We start from the raw sequence: 24,371 nt of genomic DNA, 5'->3' as shown, positions 1-24,371 counted from the left end.
TGTTTCTTTCAATTCTAATGGTTTAATTTTTAATAATTATTATGAAACAATTTAAAGTTTAGAATTTATTACAATAATAAAAAACTTTACTATAATACAAAAAAATGAAAATTAAAAGTCATTATTTTCAGCCTTCTCCCATTGCCATTCGACTGCACCTTCATTGAAAAAATAATCAGCGAATCTTTCCCTATAAATTGTTGACAAATTACGTGAAGTTACATCTTGGCAAGTTCTTTTTGGCGAATTTCTTAAGTATGATGTTTGTTGCTTGTCGTTATCATTATAACACAAATACTGTCTTTCTTGACAACGCTTTTTCATTTCGTTAGTAATAATAAAATTATGTAGACATATTGTGGCCAATATAATTTTGTTTGCTTTAGAAATGGAGGTATTTAAAGGCCTACGAAAAATTCTCCATCTTGCTACTAAAAGGCATTTTCAATAATACGTCTTGCTCTGCTACGACGATAATTGTACACTTTTTTCTTTAAATCAAGATCTAATCTTCTTGGGTAAGGTCGCATCAAATACGATGCTAAAGGATATGCTTCGTCGCCAACCAAAACATACGGCAGCTCTTTTTCACCAACTGGAGCAGGTAGAGATATATTTAAAGTGTTTGAATGTAATCTTGATCGAATACTGCTATTAGCAAACACTCCACCATCGCTTTGACGACCTTCTGCTCCAACGTCAAAATGAAGCGATAGTGTGCATTAGAAATACCGGTAAAATTGATGCTATGAGTTTTTTTATAATTAAAATAAGTGGAACCACTATACGGAGGAGCCTGAAATTTAATAAAGCATTTATAACATATTTGTATCAACGCATCTTAAATAAAGGGAAAGCTAAAATGAATTTACCTCTATTACTATGTGCCTTCCATCAATCGCTCCAATACAATGAGGAAAATTCCACAATTTTTCAAAATCTTGTGCTATTTTTACCCATTGTTCTGTAGTTGGAACAGGCATAACTATCTCTTTTAATGTATCCCAAATTTCATGACAAGTTTCATGCACAATTCTAGAAACTGTGTTTGGAGCAAGTCTAAAGGCATATGCAACAGACTTCATGCTATCGCCACTGACTAAATATCTAATACAAACTTCAAGCCTTGTTCGAGAAGGAATTGGTTCCCTAACATAACATTCTTTTTCAATTTTAGGACCCACTAAGGCAAACAGTTTGTCAAAGATATTAACAGACATTCTTAAATAATTAAAATACAATGATGAATCTGTTGTTCTTAACATTGTTATTAAATTGTCACTGTCTCCTTGAAGAAGCCGTTGTTCTACAGTATAAATTGGTCTGACCCATTATCTTCTTTCAATCTTTTTTCTCGATATTATTTCATACAATATAAATAAGTTAGTTAACGTTAACTTTACTTTCTCCTTACGATACGATAATATTGGAATTTTCACATAAAATTTCATTAACAGTTTAATAGTTTTTTATAACATCCATAATTTATTGTCCATTTTTAATACTTGCTACAAAACTCAAGCATTTCATACAGCAGTTCGACATCAATAATGATGAATAATAATTATGAATAAATCAATATATAATAATGCGTGATAATGAATCACGCAAGATTTTAGCGTGCCCTGTGCACATGATATGGGAAAAAGACCGAAATGCGTCACAAGATTTGAAAACAATTTTTATAATAATGTAATTTGAAATAAAATTTGTTCAATACTATCGCAGTAATGTTTCGTTTAACATTTTAAATACTATCTATACTTGAGATTTTATACTTAAGATTAATAAATTATTTTGGAAAAATAATTTTTTTTAATTATATTTTTGCCACATGCGTCATTTTTTGCGTCTTTCACGCATCATGTGAACAGGTCAAACGCAGCCATATGGGATCACAGATGTCTATACTATACTAGATTGCTAACTTCGATCTTTGACCTATACAAGAGCTGTGTCCCGCTTATTTTCCGGTTCGGCCATGAAGACCGCCAAAACATGGCGGCAGTGTGTGTTTGTAGTGCGTACGTGAGTATCTGATGCGTGTGTAGTAGTGCTGTACTGTAAGTATGTGATACCTGATGTGTCTACACTGATGTGTCGTATCTACTTATATTAGTAAAACTGCAAATATATAAACGAGATAATGCCAAGTACATGTTGCATTGTTAATTGCAATAATACGAATAAAAAAGGATATCACTTATTTAAGTAAGTAGAATACATTTATATATAATAAATGTTCGAGGTTTGTAATATGTGAGGGTTATCTTGTAATTAAACATTGTTAATATTATTAATATTATGTTAATATTATTAATATTATTAATATTAGAATGTATTCACTTACAAAAACAACGAAAGATAGAAATCCTGCAAGTAACAGACACAAATTTACAAAATTAATATTATTTAATAACACATAAGTTGCATTTTATTCTTTATATGTATGTAAAAAATATTAATACAAATACTTTGACATATTTTGAACTGTATATATTCAATTTAATTTTAACCTTTACCAAACACTTAGATTAGCAACACCTTATTAATACACACATCTTTAAATGATATTCTTTCTTGTTCGTATTTTTGAAATTTACTTATTCGGCATTATCTCGTTTGTAGATTTGCAGTTTTACTAACATAAATAGTAGTAGACACATCAGGTGTCACATACGCACTACCACGCACTACTACATACGCATCGGGTATTCACATACACACTACAAACACACACCGCCGCCATGCTTGGCGGTCTTCATGGCCGAACCGGAAAATGGGCGGGACACAGCTCTTTTGAGAAGTTAGCAATCTAGTATAGTATAGACATCTGTGTATGGGATAGAAAAATACGGGAGAGCGTTGATTGGCTGTTCGAATCACGCATCCTCCGTCCCGCATGTTCATTTCCGTACCATGTGATCGTACCCTAAGAGTATGGACACCCGTATGTCAGAGTTTTGATTGGTTCCGCCATGTTTGGGTTCGTTTCCGGTAAAGGTCCGTGCACAATGCTAGGCAACAGGCAGTAGAAACAGGGAATAGGACCTTAAAAGTGTGTTAAAAGAAAAGTGAGTTTTTGTATTTTATATATTGTAATTAATTGTAATATCTTTATAAAATATTGTAATATCTTTATAAAATAAATCAGATAATATATATAACAATCAATACAATGTGTAAACATATGTGGGTAATTATCCAGTTTAAGGGCTCCGCCTTAGAATTCGATAAAAATAGACTCAATCAACGCGCATTTTAATAAGGAACAACTTTTTCCTCTGCGAAAATTGTCGCTCTTCACTGCGAAACGAAATAAAAATAGTTAAAGTTGACTGGTATAATAGGTTAGGAAACCTGTCAAGATTCCGGATGGGTTCGCAACTTTCCACGCGCAATGAGGACGGGGGCCGAAGGCCCCCCCTCGCACCCGCCCGTGTGTGTGTGTGTGTACATATGTTGAGGCATTTTTATTTATTAAACCAACGAATATTGTACACTCATTAATTTAGTAAAGCAGAAAATTTTAGTACAATTTTAATAAGGTAAATATTTCATCAAATGTCATTAACTTATCAGTTTCGTCATAAAAAAATTATTAACAATTAAAGATCATAACTATCGATTCCACATTTATTTTTAATTTTTTAAATTTATCTTATTACAATTGTACTAAAATTTTCTGCTTTACTAAATTAATGTACAATATTCGTTGGTTTAATAAATAAAATGCCTCAATATATGTACACACACACACACACACACACGGGCGGGTACGAGGGGGGGGCCAAAGGCCCCCCTCCCGCACCCTCCCCGTCCTCATTGCGCGTGGAAAGTTGCGAACCCATCCGAAATCTTGACAGGTTTCCTAACCTATTATACCAGTCAACTTTAACTATTTTTATTTCGTTTCGCAGTGAAGAGCGACAATTTTCGCAAAGGAAAAAGTTGTTCCTTATTAAAAAACGCGTTGATTAAGTCTATTTTTATCGAATTCTAAGGCGGAACCCCTAAACTAAATAATTACCCATATGTGTATATAGGTTATATAATAATAATCTGCCCTTTATAATAGTATCAAGATGCCAAAATGTGTTGCCAAAAGTTGTAAAAGTGCATCTACTAAAGGAATTAAAATGTGTTCCTTTTCACAAGAAAGGGAAATATAAATATTGTGGATAAAAAATGAAAGATCGAAGTAACGGGCAGCTGAAAAAGGATTCACGTTTATGTGAGGTATGTTATGTTGTCTGTTAATATATACACAATATAATTATGTGTCTGTTATATTATATACACAATTTATTTATTTTTATATTCAATATCTTTTTCCTTCATTTTGTTGTTTGCATAGTTTCATTTTGCTAATGATCAGTGGGAAACAATAAGAGTCGATGGCACCAAAAAATTAAAATGGAAAGCTGTACCAACATTATTGGGGAAGATACTCAAATTCGAATAGATGTAATAAAAAATAAACGTCAGCAAAGTATACAATTAAAGTCTTATCTACAATGACTGTAAGAATATGGCTGTAAGACTGTAAAACGCGAAATGAATTATTTTCATTTGCCGACAGCTTACGTTACAACCTTACAATCATATTCTTACAGCTATTGTACCCTTAAAAGCTATGATACAGTTAAATTTAAAATATATAACATTGATATAAAAGTAGTAGAATATTTTCAGTTATTTATATAAATATGTTTATTCATATCAAATGAACAAATGAATATGCTATCTGTTTTTAAAGAACTATCTATCCAGGAAGAGAGTTTATCAACAAGTGAAAACATAAATCAAGTGAATACAAATGCAAACAAGATGTTGGAGTTACCAATAGATACAACAAAGATGTCGGCACAATATAACAGTATAGAACAGAAAGGTGAAAATGTACAAACTGAAGAAACTGAGACTGAAGTTGGATCTATTCAACAGTTGACATTAAGTCATTCAAAAACAATTCCTGAGTATGAGCAAAGATTAGAAAAATTAGAAAAAACATTTGCTTCAAAGTGAGAGGAGCAGAAGAGGAATGGTGAAACAGTTGCGGAACATGAAAATAAAACTGAAGAGACTACAGCAAGAAGTACGAACAATGAAACATATAAAAATATTAAATACGTTTTTTAATGAAAATCAAATTAAATTTATTACTAACGCTTATAAAAAAATGCCATGTTGGTGTAATGATATTAATCATATATTAATCAAGGTATATTAATCAAGGCTTATCGCTTAAAATTTGCTTGCGGATCGCATAGGTATGAATAATTACTCCGAAATAATTTCTCATTGCCTTCTCTTCGAACTCTAACTCGCCATTCAGAACATTTAAAGTTTTTACCTGGTGTCTCTGAAGAAATATTTAAGTTTTTAGAGCTTAAAATAGCTCAATTTCAAAATAACATAAACAAAGATTGCATTGTTATCATGGATGAATATAACACCTGGAAAATTTTATTGTACGTCATCAAATATAATTTTTGGTGAATTTACAATACCAAGTACAAGTGAGAGTAATATACAAATGAGTATTCATTGCGAAAAATCTATTGCAAGTCATGCAATAGTGTTTTTACTTGGTGGAATTGCTAGTCGATGGAAACAGGTTGCTGCATATGAATTTCTTATATCTGACTCCATACATAGCCGAGTTTTTAAATCCATCCAGATACAGTTCCTGCACGGCACCAGAAAAGGAAAGAAATATTGTTTATATTATACTTTATGACGTTTTCTTAACATCTCCAATGTCAACGCGATTATCATTAAGTTACTTTATTACTTTGCTATTTGTGAAATTGTATTATCATCATGTAGGAAAAATATATCTTTTATATAAAATAATAACTCAATTATATTTCTACTTCAATTTTACAAGTCCTATCTTACAATTATAGTAACATAAATGTAATTTCATAAGTCATCAAAATTAAATTTAAATATCTTGCTTGATATCTCTTTTAGCAGAATTTAAACATTCCGCGCATACAGATGAATTTCCGGTTTTCTGGTCTCAAACATAGCTGCTATAGGGACGGTGTCTGTATTCTTATTAGAGGTACTCTAGACTCTCTGATCTGCACAGAGACCTCTCATGGAGACCTGTGAAATAAGTAGGCATTTCCTGTTTTTCAACCAAAATCATTCAGAATTATTTTGTAAGTATGATATTTGTAAATAGGAGCATATAGAGATATACTGTTTTTTTAAAGATTTAAAATAAAAACGTAAAGTTTAATTTACTAGAGTTGCACTTACAAGTAACACTACCCAACTGATACTCACCGATTTGAATGAAACTTAACATACTTATTAAATACCGAAAAATATTAAATACGTGTTTTTTTGTTTCGGCTAAATACGCTTTCTAGGAGTAAAAAGCACCCCTCAACCTCTGGAGGTGGAGACAGTTATGGTTAATTATTTCTGAAACGATACATTTTCTGAAAAAAGTGCTTAGGACCAAAGTTGTAGAGTTCAAAGTGATGTACTTGATGGCGACTTAGAAGTCGACCTTGAGGTCGATTTTCAAGGTCAATTAAATTTGGAAATAATTAGCCGTTGCCGGACTTTGACCACATCCTGTATCTATAATCAGTAATTTTATGCATTGATTAAATCTGTTTTCAGAATTGATTTGTTGCGTTATTTTCCTAAAAAAAGAAAAAACCTGACGTAATAGGAAAATAGGCGCAAATTTATAGAAAAAATAAGAAGGAGAAAAAAGTTTTGTAAGTAACTTCAGAATAGAAGTAAAGATAAGAAAACATAAAATGTCACTCTAATTGTAAGTTAAACATTACCTTCATGCTATATTAGAAATTTTCTAATTTTTTTCAATTTTTATTGCTACTCTGGAGTTATCCACAATACCTTTCACTCTTTATTTTGTATTAGGATTTCATTCGGACATGATCAATTATTATTTTCCCGACTGTCGTTGAGCAAGCATTTTCCAAAATTACTTCTTAATCACTTATTTGCTATGAGCTATCTTGCTCGTGAATTTCGTTCGAATATAGTCCAGGCCTGCACACGGGAGCGCTCCCGGAGCACGCGTGGAGGAGACTATGCCCCCACTCCGCGGGGTTACCTCTTCCCGTCTCTCCTCTCTAGCGCCTCGACCTACCTATCCCCTCTACACGGCCGTCACTCTCATCGGTTCTCTCACGCTCTGCGTTTTATTCCGTATTCGATAAGCGGTACTCTCAAGTTCGCTCTATTGTTTTACAATGTCGAATAGACAAAGGAAGATGTCTCCGTATGCAGCATGGGAAAATGATTATTTCGTCATTAAAAATAATGACTCATTACTATGCCTCATATGTAAAAGTAGATTCCACAGTTTTAAAAAATATAATGTACAGACATTACGCCAAATTCCATAAACTTGAATTTCAGCAATACAGTGGTGAATTTCGTGAAAACAAAATACGCGAATTGAAAAATGAAATAGAGTCATTATATAATTCTCCCAAAACTTATGATTTTAATATTGATAAAAAAACAAATTTTGCATGCTTCATATGACATATCGCTCGAAATAGCTCGGAACAAAAAGTTTTTCTGATGGCGAGATAATTAAACAATGCGCAATTAAGATGGCCAAAGCCTTCAAGGAAGAGGCGTTGGCTGAGAAATTTGAATCTGTTTCCCTTTGCCGTACAACAGTTGTACGAAGAATTAATGATATTGATAAGTACTTATGTCATAAATTGAAAAATATAATAGACAATGCAGTTTATTATTCTTTTTGTTTGGACGATAGTACCGATATATGCAATATCAGTCAACTTTCTATTTTTATCAGAACAATACAAGAGGATTTTGTTGTAAATGAAGAAATGCTAGGTTTGGCATCTTTGCATAATACGACGAAAGGGTCCGATATTTATGATGCTTTTATTAGAATAAGTAAAGATTTTAATATAAATTTTAATAAATGTACTGCCATTGTCACAGATGGTGCCCCAGCAATGGTTGCCTTGAAACAGGGTTTTTGTGGTATATTGCAAACAAATGGTATCACTTGTTTAACTGTCCATTGTTTAATTCACCAAGAGGCGTTATGTGGAAAAGCCATTAAGATGTGCCGTGCAATGAAATTAGTTACCTCAATTACTAATTTTCTTAGAGGTGGAAATAAATCGTTGTCGCATAGAAAACTTAAGAATTTCTTACAAGAAATTAATGCGACATACAAAGATTTGCCCCTTCATTGTGAGGTACGATGGCTAAGTGCTGGAAAATGCTTGCAGTATTTTTTTTCTATAAGAAAAGAAATTGTCCAATTTTTACAAAAAGAAGTATCCAGTGATACTATTCATTTTGAAAAACAATTAATGGACAAAGATATATTGAGTGAATTAGCTTTCTTAACGGATTTCACTCAGCATATGAACAATTTGAATTTGAATTTGCAAGGCAAAAATAAATCAATTTGCGATGTCATTCATTTTGTAAATGGCTTCCAAATGCAACTAAATATATTTAAAAGAGAAATTGAAAATGAAGAATTTCATCACTTCCCTTGCTGTGAAGAAATAAAAAAAGAGTATCCCGATATTGATTTTACTGGTTTAGGTGATTTAATTAACGAAATTGCAATCGAATTTTATTTTCGATTTAAAGAATTACTCGTGTTAAAAAACGATGTTTTATTATTTCATAATCCTTTGACCGTGCCAATTGAGAACCAGAATATTAAATATCGGGTAGAATTATGCAATTTGCGAGCGGATCCTTATCTTTTCACTAAGAAAGAAACGGGTATCGATTTTTTTAAACTTCTTTCGAAAGATTTATATCCCGAGCTTCGAACTTTTGGTCTTAAAATGGCTTCGATGTTCGGCACTACCTACTCATGTGAAAGTGCTTTTTCTTTAATGAAGTTAATAAAAAACAAACACAGGGCTGCATGAACCGATTATCAATTATCAAATTTAATGCGCATTGCGACAAGTAAAATACAAATTGATATAAAAGAGCTCGTGGAAATATATTACGATTATCAATTTGCATAAACAATTATTTTATAAGAATAAGTAAAAATTGGTTCTGAAACATTAAAATTATAAATATAATATTTTTATATAGTTTATGGACTGCAGTTTAAAACTACATTTTGCAATACTCTGTAATTGTTTGTTTTAATTTGATATATATATTAGGTTTAATTATAAAAATATATATGTTTATAAAAATGTATATGTTTATATATATATTTAATATATAACAATTAACAAAGAAATTTAAAAATACAAAAGCATAAAAGGAGAAATATTAATTAAAAAAAATTAAATTAAAAACAAAAACATAAAAAAATAAAAACAAAAAAATATAAAAAAAATAAAAACAAAAAAATATAAAAAATTAAAAAAGTACAAAAAAATAAAAATGGGATCAAAAGTTTTACCTCGTCGTTGATCCTGGAGTAAAAACTAAGCGTAAAACCAAGAAAAATATCAACTTAAATAATTTTGCAACCTCCGTTATCGTCACAAAACTCGCTTTATTGATGTTTTGGTCATAATAAAATATCTAATTATATATATATATATATATATTCACAATGATAAACGGGTGCATGCACAACTATGTTTCCGTCTGTACGCGACGTGTGAGCCTGTTCTGTAATGTGCTCTTTGCTTCTTCTTTCTTGCTCTTTTTCTCTTTTTAACTTAAAACTTAAGTTAGAAAGAAATAAAGAGCAAGAAAAAGGAAGGAAAAAGCACATTGTAGAACTAACCTTACAACGCTTGAGTGATCGAATACGGCCCTAGTCTACGCATGTATAGTGCGTGCTCTAAGAGGTTTCGCCCATGCGAATGGAAGGGGAAGCGGAGAAGCACGAGCTACAGTTTCTGGCCCAGGCCTGGAATATACCATCAACCATCATTTTCACATCTGTACTTGGGCGAGTGTTCATTGTTTATAGTTTTACGTCAATTGTTCTTACAACTGCTGTTTCTTGTGAATGTTTTCAAAATTCTTTCAGAAAGTATTTACTGCAAGTACTTTTCCATAATTTGTTCCTACGACTATTTTTTGTGTTAATTTCATTTAGGCTTATATAATCATAAACTCTGCTTTCTATGAATTTACTTTGAATCTCTGTTATAATATTATTGAGGCATTGTTAATCTGTAAAATTTCATAATGTCATTAAACCCAAAACATATTTTAAAGTTATGCCTCACTTTCGAGGACCCAGTGTACAATATAGAATCTAGAATAACAGATGAAGAAAGATCAATCGTTTCTCAACTTGCAGATTTGATAAAAGACGTTATCAATTTTGATATATTTAAAGAGACTTATGATACTTTGAACTGTATTGATGCTAGTGTGATTCCTGATGCTGTTTTAGTTGAAGACAATTCAGAAGATGTTTCGGAAGTTGTGCAAGACGATACAAAATTCAGAGAAATTGTAGACATTGATTATAAGAAGAGAGTAATTGAATTTTGGCGATCGGGACAAAAGAAAAGAAGGAATATAGAATCAGTTAAAAACCGATTTAAGAAAGTTATAAATGTAACACAATTGTACCGATGGAAAGCACAAGTTGCTGAGGGTGGGTCGAGGACTGATAAATTGTTATTATCTCTCAATACATTCTAGAACAATTTAACAGTGCATCTGATCGAAATCTACCCATTCACGATTTAGATCTACAGAGATGAGCCTTGAAAGCAAAAGAGGTAGTTCATTTGCCTTCTCAATTATTTATGGCTTCATCAAAATAGATACACGACTTTAAAATACAACATGGTATTGTTTCAAGAAAAACAAATAAATTTGTGATACAAGCGCATATTTTAAATAAAACAATTATTGGAACAATCTTCCAATTATGTAAGTCAAGTTAAACTAGAGATAGGCTTACTAAGAACAGCAAACGTTTACAATTCAGATCAATCAGGGTTCAATTTGGAAACACATGCTGGTCATACATTAGCCTCAAAGAGTTCTTTGAAAGTGGAGTGTCTTGCTCAATCTTTGAATTCCTTGATTCACAGTTACACAATACAACCTTTAATATCTGCTAATGGTATCTTGAAATCCCCCTTATTAATAGTTCTGCAAGAAACAAATGGCCGTTTCGGACCGATAATACAGAAGTCAATGTACAAAGCAGATAATATCCTCGTTTTCGCCACAAAATCTGGAAAATTGACATCCGACATTGTTATTAAATGGTTTGAAGATGTCTTCTTGCCTAATGCTGGCAAGAAGTCTATTTTGTGTTTGACTCTTGGTCAGGACAAACAAAAAAAATTTGAAAATATAGACGGTAATAATAGACAAGGGTAATAAAGAAGTAAAAATCCTTACAATTCCTGCGGGAACAACTGGCTTCACTCAACCATTGGATGTCTATGTATTCAGACCGTGGAAAAACTTGAAACAATTTTCGGACTTAATTCTCTTATACAACTATGATATTAACCTACATTTGAGGAATAACATTCTCAAAATTCAATCATTAATCCACAATCAATTCTCATCACCCCGATTCCAAAACATGATTAAATATGCCTGGTGAAAAAGTGGATATATTGAAGAAAAACCAGATAGATATGAAACGCCTGTTGATTTCTGTTTAAAGAATTGCGGGACAGTCTGCAAAATCTGCAATAACATTGCATTAATAAAATGTGCGTGGTGTACTAACTCTCTTTGTATGGAGCATTTTTTTGCGAAAGAAGATAAAGCTATTCCTCATTATTGCTATGAATATAAAGAATAATGCCAATTCTCATGGAATTTATACTCATAGACTATGAAAAGAAATTATGAAATCTTGCCTTCACTGGCTGGATTTCGCTCACATCTTGCCTTCACTGGCTGGATCTCGACCATATCTTGCCTTTACTGGCTGGATCTCGATCACATCTTGTCTTATTTGAATAAATAATTAACTTTCAATTCCTTTATTGATCGAATTATTGACTGATCTTGCCTTAATTGGTTGGATCAATGAACAATTTTAAATTGCAGAGGCTTGTTTTATTTACAAACCACCAACGTTCTGAATGTAAATTTTTACGCTCTATCGATTCTCGGGATGAAAAGTAAACTTCTCCCTTTGAAAAACATGAAATGACTTTCAAATGACCTTGAAAATCGACCTCAAGGTCGACTTCTAAGTCGCCATCAAGTACATCACTTTGAACTCTACAACTTTGGTCCTAAGCACTTTTTTCAGAAAATGTATCGTTTCAGAAATAATTAGCCATAATTGTCTCCACCTCCAGAGGTTGAGGGGTGCTTTTTACCCCTAGAAAGCGTATTTAGCCGAAACAAAAAAACACGTATTTAATATTTTTCGGTGTTTAATAAGTATGTTAAGTTTCATTCAAATCGGTGAGTATCAGTTGGGCAGTGTTACTTGTTAGAGTGCATAACCAGATTATGAGCTGGTTGTATTAACTTCTTAGTAAGTTAACTGATAAGTTAAATCATATGTTTGTCTTTGTTTTTCCTTCAACTTAGACAGACATATGATTTAATTATTAGTTAACTTCAAGAAATTGGAACAACCGGCCCTATATTATTAAATATAAAATTTTGAAGAGCCTAATTGTAAAATTCATCTCTTTACTTTGACAATGATATAAGGAAGACACTGAAAATCTTTGCCAAGAGTAAAATATGATGTCTATAGGAAATATCGACCAATGAGCGTTTAAGAAATAATTATGTTATGCTCTGTAAATCAACATGGCAATTTCTTCCTCGACGCTCATTAATCGAGACGATTTCATACTGCTTATGTATCTATGTCATTTTATGCGCAATGGCCCTTAGACCCATGGCACATTAAATAATGTATGCAGTAAACAAAACAATAAGCAAACTCATAGACTACTCATAGTTGATAATATAATGCTAGACACTTCAACAAATTTAATTTATATTATTTATATTAATTTCAACAAATTTAATTTATATTAGGTACAAACACTTATATAATACATCACCAATTTTATATCTCATAAAAACTCAACATTTATAAGTTTCACATTTTATTTCTTTTATAAAGAATTTTTATAGAGAATTTTTTTTAAATGCTAATTAATATAACGTTTCCACGTAACGCTACTAACAAATTAAAAACCTACTTTAATATTTATGCTTATGCTTACCTCAATGCCTCGTTAAAAGAAAATACATTTTATTATTTTCTGATTTATCTTTACATATTTATACTACATCTACTCTCTTTTCCAATATTTTTTCTTACATTTCTGTATCAATTAATAAAAATCGTTATTTTAAGCTTATAAGGAATCCTTTAATGTGGGATTCTTGAGTCTCTTTATGTTAATATATTTCGAAGAAAAGCGTCTAAATATAGACTACTGAGAAAACTACTACATTATTCTTCATCGAGGTTCAATTTATGCTTGATTTCTAACGCGAGCTTGTAGCCCAGCTCCGGTCGGCGATCTTTTCCCTCTACCATCGCCTTCACCTGGCTGGAATTAACTATCACGCCGTTACTAGCTATCACAGTGGCCTTGGTCTTTTCGATGTCAACGAGATCTACACCGCGACTACAGTCGTCAATTAATATCGTGCGATAACCGCTGGTGAGCGCATCCACGGCAGTCGCTCCTACGCATACGTCGTATGCTAAACCGCAAATGTAGATATCGGTAGCACCCTTCTGCTGCAATTGCGACGACAATGTTGTCTCTGTCAGTTTCTTGTTATCCCAGAACACAGAATACGAGTCCACTTCTGGATTCGTACCCTTGTAAATTTTAATCGCATCTTCGACAATTTTTAAATCTTTGTGTAGCTCTGCACCCCACGAGTCCTGTACACAGTGACGCGGCCATAAGCGTTGCTTTAGCAACGGCGGCCCGCGGAATGTCACAGTATCGTATACCCGCGCCGCTTCTTTCGAAATACCGCTACTAACGTCTACTTCTCTGTAATAATGATAATCAGTTATCAATAAATACCGAGGCAATGACAGTAATCATAAATAATTAAGCTGTTGTTCAACTTACAAGGAAACCGTCAGAATAGTATCTCACCGATTTTGATAGGCTTTGGATATGTTGTAAAGCAACAAAAAATATTAGACACTTTTTTTTATCGGTATATCTCAAAGTTTAGAGTTTAGAGGATGAAACAATCCCTAAACCGAACTAACATTTTCATTTTTTGCGAATATCTTCTAAACTGTGAGGTATATGAAGAAATATTTTCCATAAAAGTTTTACAGTACTTTATACTGTTTGCAACAATATATTCAGATTTTTCAAAAGTGTCAAAATTTTCAAACTCCCTCCCTCCTATTCCTTTTATTTTGCAAAATTAAAAAATTTTGAGGACAAAAATTAAAGACCATTTGATGCCAAATCCGTCCATATACAGGGTTCTCAAAAAGTCTTCCAACGATAAAATATCTCGAAAACAATCAGTTTTTGGAAAAAATGTTTCAGGCAAAAGTTGTAAGGTTTAAAATGATCTATTTACTGATCTTATCAGCTTGACCTTGGCTAGCGTCAATAAGGTCAGAGCAAAGTCACCTTGAACTTTTCAAATAGAATGCCCTACTTTTTTTGGCATATTCTTATAACGTATTTCAAGAGCTTTCCAAAACACTACAACAAAGTATTTTTTTGTTAAGTACATCCCGAGTTATAAAGCTTCAAAGTTACAGTACCGTCGGCATTAGCATTACCCAAGGTGTACCGCGTGGAGGTTGCACGATCGAATTTACACCTCTTGTGTGTGTACACCTCTTATGTGTGTTTGTGTGCGTGTGTGTGTGCCAATTAATTTTAACACACACACACACACATACGCACGCACGCACGCGCGCGCAGACACACACACGCACACACACACACACACACACACAAGAGATGTACACACACAAGAGGTGTAAATCCGATCGTGCAACTTCCACACGGTACACCTTGGGTAATGCTAATGCCGACGGCACTGTAACTTTGAAGCTTCATAACTCGGGATGTACTTAACAAAAAAATACTTTGTTGTAGTGTTTTGGAAAGCTCTTGAAATACGTTATAAGAATATGCCAAAAAAAGTAGGGCGTTCCATTTGGAAAGTTCAAGGTGACTTTGCCCTGACCTTGTTGACGCTAGCCAAGGTCAAACTGATAAGATCAGTAAATAGATTATTTTAAACCTTACAACTTTTGTCTGACACATTTTTTCTAAAAACTGATTGTTTTCGAGATATTTTATCGTTCGAAGACTTTTTGAGAACCCTGTATATAGCATATTGTCATTAAGATTAATTCTCTTGCATATTATAGTATGAGGAAATATGTATAAGAAGCAATTATTAAGTACAGCGCAAATGAAATGAAATAACACCTATCTACAGCGGGACGCCTCGATATCACATCGTTTTCCTAAAAATTAATCATAACCATATTGTATTATTATATATGGATGGATTCGGTATCAAATGCTCTTTAAATTTTGTTCTCATAAAATTTTTTAATTTTGCAAAATTAATGAGTAGGGGGAAGAGGTTAATAATGTTAACACTTTTGAAAAATTTGAATATACGTGCAAACAGTATAAAGTACTGTAAAACTTTTGTAAGAAACATTTTTTTCGCATACCTCGTAGTTTAGAAGATATTCGCAAAAAATAAAAATTTTAGTTTTTTTTTAGGGATTGTTTCACCCTCTAAACCTTGAGATACGCCGGTAAAAAAATACATATATAATATTTTTTGTTGCTCTACAACGTATCTAAAGCCCATCAAAATCGATGAGGGACAGTTCCAACGGTTTCCTTGTTGGTTGCAAAATATTACATTAATTTTAACGCTCAAGTGTGCTGAATTTTCATTTTGATTTTAACCTCGTACTATTTGAAGAAAAAAAATAGACCAGGGTCGGTCGGAAAATCCATATCCTACTATTTTTAGGATCGTTCTTTCGAATGGCGTAGTCGAAGTTCCCGAAAAATGACGTTTAACTCTTTCATTTTTTCAAAAGTACCCAAAGAAATGCAATTTTCGTAGTACGATTTTTTTTTAATTGAAATTCACTATGATACCGGTTTTTAAGCATCTTTTAAGGTATCAAGAACGTGTTTCCGATACTTTTACTTCAAAAATATGCATTGAAATATTTTAATTTTGATTGTTTTGGAATTCAAAATGGCGTCTGAAAGCCAAAAATTCTTCGAAATTGGGAAAATACCCACATTTTTGGATTTTTTAGGTTTCTTCATAACATAATCGTGTAAAATAAGTTATTCAAAGCTATGGATCACTTATTCTGGTTTATAGAAACAAAATTAGCCCATGTTATCAAATTTCAAGATGGCGGCTCCTATATGGTAAGTAGAAATGCGTTATATTTTGAGTTTTATTAGAGACCAGAAGTGTAGCAAGTGTTGCCAATCGTCAACCTACATGGTGTTGGACATCACTGAACCCAAATCCGGGGTCAGTTTTGCAAAATTCAAAATGGCGGATCTAATATGGCGGACTTGATATGTAAAATTTGAAATTTTGGAAAAACAAAAATTACCATCGTATTGTACGTAGAATTTTAAATCAAAACTATTTTTAATACTTTTTTATTACGTGCGTTGTTTTTGAGAAAAAAAATTCCCAAAGTACGAGTTTTGTCAAAATTATTCAAAATTCTCGTATCTTTAAATTTTTTCTCTTAGGCTTCGATAATTTTCTGCAAACTATGGTTCATATAAAGCACGCGTGAAACAAATGTATGACGATATGATATTATGATGTCCATGTATGTTTCTCCATATTATTAACCATAATTTGAAAATGAATAAATATATATAAATGATTCTCAAGATCGTCCACCTCCTCGCGGTGAGAATCGGGCAACTTTGGATATTCAAAGGCAAAGAGCGTGTTCATAATAAGAATTTGGAATAATTTTGACAAAACTCATACTTTGGGAATTTTTTTCTCAAAAACAACGCACATAATCAAACAAACAGTAAGAATAGTTCTGATTCAAAATTTTGCAGAATACGATGGTAATTTTTGTTTTTCCAAAATCTCAAATTTTACATATCAAGTCTGCCATATTAGATCCGCCATTATGAATTTTGCAAAACTGACCCCGGATTTGGGTTCAGTGATGTCCAACACCATGTAGGTTGACGATTGGCAACACTTGCTACACTTCTGGTCTCTAATAAAACTCAAAATATAACGCATTTCTACTTACCATATAGGAGCCGCCATCTTGAAATTTGATAACATGGGCTAATTTTGTTTCTATAAACCAGAATAAGTGATCCATAGCTTTGAATAACTTATTTTACACGATTATGTTATGAAGAAACCTAAAAAATCCAAAAATGTGGGTATTTTCCCAATTTCGAAGAATTTTTGGCTTTCAGACGCCATTTTGAATTCCAAAACAATCAAAATTAAAATATTTCAATGCATATTTTTGAAGTAAAAGTATCGGAAACATGTTTTTGATACCTTAGAAGATGCTTAAAAACCGGTATCATAGTGAAAATTTCAATTAAAAAAAAAATCGTACTACGAAAATTACATTTCTTTGGGTACTTTTGAAAAAACAAAGGGTTAAATGTCATTTTTCGGGAACTTCGACTACGCCATTCGAAAGAGCGGTCCCAAAAATAATAGGATATGGATTTTTCGACCCTGGTCTACCTTTTTTCTTCAAATTAAAAAAGCTATTCGTTTTATCACTATCACTTTTTTTCTTGTATTTAAAGCTCCTGGATTTTTATTGCAGCTATTTTAATTTATGACATCAGAAGAAAAAAAGCATACTCAAATTTCTACAAAGTGCATCGAAATAATGAAACCCATATAACACAAAGTTGCAGCAACATTACTGCAACAATGTTGCTGCAACTTTCTGTGCTGTATGAGAATATATCTAAAAAAATGACATTTGTAATTGACAAGCAAATCTATCAAATATTCTAAATACTTTCCTTTTACTTCAACAGTCAATAAGTTATTATAAAATTAATGTAATAGGATCATGAGAAAAAATAGGAATTTTGAATATGCATTTTCTCACTTCTGACATATATTCATACGTTAAGATGGCCACAGTGAGTACTCAAAAAACCTTAAGTACTAAAATATCTTAAGTATAAAAAGCCATATAAGCAACTAAAATTACATAACATCAATTATTTGTGTATAATCAGATTCTTACAAGATACGAAATTTTATGTAATTTATAATATATTACCTAAGATGTAAATTATCGATAAAAGATACATGATCCACAGGATGCCAATCCAAAGAATAAAATACAACATCAAACGGCACGGTTTCTAGCAGTCGATTAATTGGTTCAATTACTTCGGAACCGTCGTGTTGCGCAGCACATTGCTTTATGTTCAGAGAACCTGTTATGAAATCGTTTTGCACATCGACGATTAAAAAGGCACTTTTGGGTCGAGTGCACGTTTTGATCCATCGATTCCAACATACCTACGATAATACGCATAGACAGAGATATATGTCAAACATATAAAATAATTTTATAAAATAATTTTTTTCGGTATATTGTAATTGTTAGTTAATCGATTTACCCCAGTAAACAGTCTGTTAGCAGTATGCTGACAGACTGGTAATAAATTCGACCAGGATCTATCGATAAATCTATAGATATCTGTATCCACATTTGACTCATATTCTGTCTCTTAACAAAAATCTGATAGCAGGTTGACAATAGAAAGCGAATAGAATCTGCAGTATGTTCTATTTAAATATATTGGAACGATAAATCATGCTCAGTTTTTGCTGTCAGTTTGTCACAATAATTTGCCGTTAAATCTTACTGTATTCTTGCTAATAATGACAAAGCCTGCAGCAAACGATATTATGCAAAATTTGTTTTTACAGGTTTGCTATCTATGATATCAATCAATTAACCATATAGATCAATAAATCAAAATTAGTAATTATAGAGATAAGCGTTTATAAAGCAGATAACTGTTTTATAGAAGACATTTTTAAAAATGTATTTTTAAAAATGTTTTTCTATTAAAACTATTTATAAAAAAAAGAAAAAAAATAATGCATCGTCTATATATTCTTGAAATATTTTCTTGTTTAAAAACGTCATCAAGTTACGTCTTTAAGTTGAACAAATAATACGATAAAAATTTTCAAGCATAGAGGTCCTCTCAACGTACCTCGAATTCTTCCCTATCGATCATGCCATCGCCTTTGAGATCAAAAATTGAATATACTTCCCGCAATTGCTCCTCCTCGAGCCCATAGATTTTGCCGCGGTCGTTACGAAATAAAGCGCGGCAGATAAGTTGGAACTCTGAGATCGACAGAAATCCGTCGCCGTCTTTATCGAAGGCGTTAAAACATGCGTCCATGTCTCCGTCACTCTGTCGACTATGACGCGTTTCCAGGAGCTACTCGTTTAATCAATACTCATATTAGTGGTATGTGTTGCTTATACCTAGACTATTCTAATGAATGTATGTCTATAAAATACTGCAGTATTTTATACATACATTATTCTTGTTCTTTCTGTCGTTACTGCAATACTCTACAATCCTCTCAAAGAGTAAGTTATATATCCTGTACGAATCATCCTTTTAATTTATCTTGGTTTATTATTAAAAATGTACAAACTTCCTTATAAAGTTAGTTCTTTATTTGCTATCTTGTCTTTTACATTATAAGATTATAAGTAAAAGGAATACTAAACGAGTTTTATTTGATAATATAAATCTGACAATGATATAAATTTGATCAATAATCGAATTCTGCATATGTTCAGAAAATCAAATTATATATATTTTGTGAAGCTTAATCCTGGCTCTATTTATTGGATCTATGGACTCCAATTTGTAGTATTGTATAAATTACAATATGGTCATTTTATGTTTTACTCCAACAATATTCAGCTATGCTAAATCATTGCTGCGCAAGTCTCTGATGTGTCAATAGTGATATATCAACCATTGCTTCAGATTCAAGCAGTTCACTTACTGTATATTTCATTGATTCTTCATAAGCATATGTCACTGATGTATCAGACAATAGCATGTTGCACTGTGCTAGAATTAATATGCAGTTGCGCAATCGTGTGCATACCTCACGATTTTCTTGTGGAATATGTGATAAATCTTCTGTAAAACCACCTTCTGACCTGTCAGCATTTTGAGCATTTGCACCAATCCATACATAACCATTGTTACCAAGTATTAAACTAGTACTATTTTCTAGATAATGAAAATGTGTTTTCTTGCGCTGTATCAACATTGGTGGTACTTTCAGCATTATACCCTGAGACAGTTTGCCATATTTCAGTACACGTGTGTGCAGCGAGAGTGAACTATCAGCGAAGATTGACTGTACTTCTGCACAAACCAAATCTCCTTCTTGCAAATATCTTCGCATTGTTTGTTCATCTTCAGCTGATCTTCTCCTCTACGAAAGGTTAATATATTTTATTCAATATTATTTTGTTACTGAATAATTAAGTGAATAAGGAAAGAAAGGAAGAATAATAAAAATCTCATAAAATTATTAATTACGCAACTAAAAAAAATAACAGTCTCAAATATATTAAATTACAAAATAGCTACAATACATATACAATGTATCTAGGATTTTCTAATAGTATGTATTATTGATTTTATTTATTTAAAGAATTTTATCATTAAAAAAATTAATGCAATATATCAAATTAATAATTGGTCATTAACAGTAACTTTGAATTAATTATCTGAAAACAAATTCTTATGAATATAATTATAAGATATTAGAAATCTAATAATATTCTGTGTAAAGACTATTCTATCAATCAATATATTTTGCACACATACAAAGAAACTAAGGTAATATCTATACTTCTTACCAATTCACCACCTGGAAGGTTAACACTGGATAATAGCAATACAGAATCAAGCTTTGAATTTGTATCAACCTTCCAACGTTTTTGTTGCACTTCCGTTATTCGTCCCACTATAACATCACCAATTTCACCTTGATAACGCGCCTTCAAAGGTCTAACTGATATAAGTTTATTTACTTTCTCTAACACTCCACCAACTGCAGCGCGCAATGTATTGTCCTCATCGACATAAGTTCCATGACCTCTAACAAAATTATATATTTAACTATTACAATCATATCGCACACAACAAAGGTTCATCTACCTCAAAAAATCCAGTTGATTAGAAATCTCCTCTCCGGGTGTGTAGAGTCGAGTCTGGATACCTTCATTACCTGTTAAATTAAAATCTACTCTATTCATCGCCAGTCGAACGTTTATAACTGGATACTCGTCCATTGTTCACTTCGATATTATTTATAAGATTTAATTTTCACGCTATTACTTATATAACCGTCGTTATTATATATGCTGATAAATAAAGTAATATCAAGATTACTTCAATTCAATTCAATAGATGGTTCTAAGCAAGCTGGGTACTGCTCCAACGCCACTTTCTCGGTGTAAAGGCTCATCTACATTAGCTGTAAAGGCTTGTCTACATTAGTTATAAAGGCTCGTCTACATTAGCTGTACGGTCGCGGCATAAAAGTTGTCACTTTTTTTTTTAATGACTTTCGGGACGCATCCCGACTCGAGAAAAATGAGAGCTACTGCTCCACCTGCGGAGCACGCCTGCGCAGTAACTCACAACGAAATGTGAGAATAAAATATATGTCGTATGACATAAGTACGTCAATAATCATCGCGTTCAGCGGAGAAAACCGCTCAGTGAACGATTAGTAACTAAAAGAATACGATTTCACTTAAAATTTAATATACATACCTGTTTAAGACCTTGCAAAAGACGCATTCCCATTTGAGTGACTTGCATTATGTATCTATCCCTCCGCTACTGATTTTTCAAAATGTAAGAATTGGGTGCATTCATGACACTGAACGGTTAAGCAATTGTTGAATAATTTGTCAACGTTATTGGTCTGAATGTAAGGCTCTAACAGTAAGGACCAATAGTCACTAATCGCTCATTGAGCGGTTTTCTCCGCTAAACGCAATGATTGTTGACATACTTATATCATACCACGTATATTTCATTTCTCGCATTTCGTTGTGAGTTACTGCGCAGGTGTGCTCCGCAGGCGGAGCAGCAGCTCTCATCTTTCTCGAGTCGGGATGCGTCCCGAAAGTCATTAAAAAAAAAGTGACAACCTTTATGTCCGCGACCGTAAGAGTAAAGGCTCGTCTACAATAGCTGTAAGAGTAAGGCTGTAAGGCTGTAACGTAAGCTGTCAGCGAATGAAAATATTTCATTTCGTGTCTTGCAACCTTACAGTCTTATAGCGTTTTTCATTGGGAAAATGAGTGCGCACTCAATGCGCACTAGTCGTGGACGATGTGTTTCATTGGGAATTTCAGTGCACATTAAAATCATGCGTCGTGTTTCATTGGAAAATGTAGTGTCGAGTTTTTGCACTTTCGTGCACAAATTCGGCACGAGCTCGGAGAGATGGTGTCGGTTGAGTGCAAAACATGGCGGCGCAGAACAGAGATGTTTTGAATGAACAAACGTATGTGATAATTTCGGATTTCCTTTCATCTTCATCCAGCAGTGATGAAGATGAGTATTTTCTTCGAAATCCGAGGCGAATTGTTCCTAAAATGAAAAACTTTTTGCAAATAGTATATCAATATTCCGATCACGACGTAAGTTTATTGTTATAATTTAGCTTGTGAAAATAAAAGTAGAAAGTAATTTTTATTTTTGTTGTAGTTCAAATCCCAGTTTCGAGGGCAACAGCATATGATATTATAAATAATTTCGAAAATTCGACGTTCTATTCTGGTGATACAAGCCACGGAGGTATTAAACCGTCCTCTGCTGAATCACACGTTTTATCTTTTTTGTGGTAAGTTTTACATATACATGTATAGTTTTTAATTCATCCACTACTTATATTATATATATATATATATATAATATTAAAAAGATTTCAAAAAAATATTACTTTGTATAGGTTTGCAGGAAATAAAGTGTGCTTAAGAGATGTTGCACAAAGATTTGGAGTATGCGCTACAACGATTATTCGACAAAATAAAAGAATGATGGATTTTCTATGCGATATAGCTGGAAACGTCATCAAATTTTCTGACAAAGAAAATACTGCAAACGAATTCCTTCAAGTATGTATATTTAATTAATGTATTTTAATGAAGCTAAAGCTAGCAGCCGATTCATAGCTGAATTATGAAAGCAGTAGTTTTTAATTATTATTTAATAAATGTCAATTTCTTGTTAATTAATTATTTAATGCTAAAAATTTTTCTATTCTTTAGTTCTAAACAGTGCTTATGCGAATTTGCTACTAGTTTCAGCTTTATTGTATTTTATGTATGTTTTTCTAATGAGTTATTTAATGTATATGTATTGAATATATAAAATTGAAGATTGCAGGATTTCCGAAAGTTCTTGGCTGTATTGATGGGACTTTCATTAAAGTCCGAACGCCAGCCCACAAAATAAAATCGACATATGTAAATAGACATGACATCCCTTCGATAACATTGCAGGGCATATGTGATGCTCGAAAGAGATTTATAGATACATTTACAGGAATCCCGTCGAAAATTCACGATGCGCGCGTACTCAAATTATCAGATATATGCGACGAGTTGCCAGGAATATGTGAAGGTGGAAAATATCACATCCTAGGCGATGGAGCGTATCCAATAAGAAAATGGCTTATTATACCATTTAAAGACTACGGAAATCTGTCTGCAAAGGATAAACAATTTAATAAAATGCTGTCTGCGACTCGAGTATTGATCTAGAATGCGTTTGGACTGTTGAAAGGTCGTTTTCGACAATTAATCGAAGTAGATCTACATACTGTTGATAAAATATCAAAATTTATTACATCATGTTGCGTTTTGCATAACTTATGCATAGACAACAACGATAACTTTGATGTCGATATTGTTATAGAAAACAATGAGGATTATAATAATGAAGGCAGAGGTCAACAAGAAGCTCTATTACGAAGATTAGGGGAAGTAAAAAGAAACCAATTGATGAATGTACTTTTTCCATGAAATAAAAATCAATACAATATGAAATTATCAAACGTTTATTTGTCCTGTGGCAAATAAGTACATACTTTCCAATAAAAAACAAAACGTATAAAAACAAAGCATATTTTTTTTATAACACGTACATATTGATTATTTTTTCAATATTCATATATTATATCTCTTATTTATTTCATAAACATGTAATTTTTTAACATACACGCTTTTTCAAAAAGTTTGATTGTAAAATTAAATAACACTGTTTTAAAATTAAATAACACAATAAGTTTACTTTATACTGGTTCATACTTAATAGTCTGAGCAG

General features: G+C 32.3%; 3 protein-coding genes and 3 long non-coding RNA genes across 17 annotated transcripts; 3 read left to right on the top strand and 3 right to left on the bottom strand.

Annotated features, from left to right (window-relative positions):
* Positions 1 to 90: 90 nt before the first annotated feature.
* On the top strand, positions 91 to 867 carry LOC112588796 (uncharacterized). Its single transcript, XR_003113061.1, has 2 exons — positions 91 to 255; positions 387 to 867. It is a non-coding gene; the product is annotated as an uncharacterized LOC112588796 (long non-coding RNA).
* Positions 868 to 1,811: 944 nt separating this feature from the next.
* On the top strand, positions 1,812 to 5,862 carry LOC105187117 (uncharacterized). Of its 6 annotated transcripts, none has more exons than XR_003113055.1 (5): positions 1,812 to 2,211; positions 2,629 to 3,074; positions 4,079 to 4,239; positions 4,358 to 4,467; positions 4,760 to 5,862. XR_003113055.1 is itself a non-coding variant. In XM_025299904.1 (3 exons), the coding sequence occupies exons 2-3, from the start codon at positions 4,417 to 4,419 to the stop codon at positions 5,026 to 5,028; spliced, it is 345 nt and encodes a 114-aa protein (XP_025155689.1). In that variant the 5' UTR covers positions 3,772 to 4,239; positions 4,358 to 4,416; the 3' UTR covers positions 5,029 to 5,861. The 6 variants fall into 6 exon arrangements, 1 of the variants encoding a protein (XP_025155689.1); XR_003113056.1 differs by having other exon boundaries at positions 1,814 to 2,211; positions 3,004 to 3,074; positions 4,760 to 5,860; XR_850082.3 differs by lacking the exon at positions 1,812 to 2,211 and having other exon boundaries at positions 2,473 to 3,074; positions 4,760 to 5,860.
* LOC112588790 (uncharacterized) lies at positions 2,218 to 2,641 on the bottom strand. Its single transcript, XR_003113058.1, has 3 exons — positions 2,560 to 2,641; positions 2,351 to 2,373; positions 2,218 to 2,270 (listed from the first exon to the last, which is right to left on the bottom strand). It is a non-coding gene; the product is annotated as an uncharacterized LOC112588790 (long non-coding RNA).
* Positions 5,863 to 5,894: 32 nt separating the features above from the next.
* LOC112588791 (uncharacterized) lies at positions 5,895 to 7,031 on the bottom strand. The gene is made up of 3 exons (XR_003113059.1): positions 6,819 to 7,031; positions 6,507 to 6,668; positions 5,895 to 6,441 (listed from the first exon to the last, which is right to left on the bottom strand). It is a non-coding gene; the product is annotated as an uncharacterized LOC112588791 (long non-coding RNA).
* A 6,244-nt stretch (positions 7,032 to 13,275) lies between these two features.
* Naam (Nicotinamide amidase) lies at positions 13,276 to 21,984 on the bottom strand. Of its 7 annotated transcripts, XM_025299899.1 has the most exons (9): positions 21,807 to 21,984; positions 21,420 to 21,504; positions 21,186 to 21,255; positions 21,059 to 21,125; positions 20,885 to 20,991; positions 20,014 to 20,454; positions 19,197 to 19,430; positions 18,245 to 18,489; positions 13,276 to 13,958 (listed from the first exon to the last, which is right to left on the bottom strand). In XM_025299899.1, coding segments are annotated over exons 4-9 (1,587 nt in total). In that variant the 5' UTR covers positions 21,060 to 21,125; positions 21,186 to 21,255; positions 21,420 to 21,504; positions 21,807 to 21,984; the 3' UTR covers positions 13,276 to 13,399. The 7 variants fall into 7 exon arrangements, with proteins under 7 accessions (XP_025155684.1, XP_011146024.1, XP_025155687.1 ...); XM_011147722.3 differs by lacking the exon at positions 21,420 to 21,504; XM_025299902.1 differs by lacking the exon at positions 21,807 to 21,984 and having other exon boundaries at positions 20,885 to 20,895; positions 20,954 to 21,125; positions 21,420 to 21,576.
* LOC105181928 (putative nuclease HARBI1) lies at positions 20,399 to 24,094 on the top strand. Its single transcript, XM_025299903.1, has 4 exons — positions 20,399 to 20,463; positions 22,752 to 22,887; positions 22,996 to 23,161; positions 23,426 to 24,094. Exons 3-4 carry the CDS (start codon positions 23,081 to 23,083, stop codon positions 23,807 to 23,809), a joined length of 465 nt encoding a protein of 154 aa, XP_025155688.1. The 5' UTR covers positions 20,399 to 20,463; positions 22,752 to 22,887; positions 22,996 to 23,080; the 3' UTR covers positions 23,810 to 24,094.
* Positions 24,095 to 24,371: the final 277 nt, after the last annotated feature.

Source organism: Harpegnathos saltator, unplaced genomic scaffold (genome assembly GCF_003227715.2).
Source record: "Harpegnathos saltator strain DR-91 unplaced genomic scaffold, Hsal_v8.6 scaffold297, whole genome shotgun sequence".
Classification (NCBI taxonomy): Eukaryota; Metazoa; Arthropoda; class Insecta; order Hymenoptera; family Formicidae; genus Harpegnathos; species Harpegnathos saltator.
The sequence above is the reverse complement of the archived record's forward strand: the minus strand, read 5'-3'. Positions and strand labels throughout refer to the sequence as shown.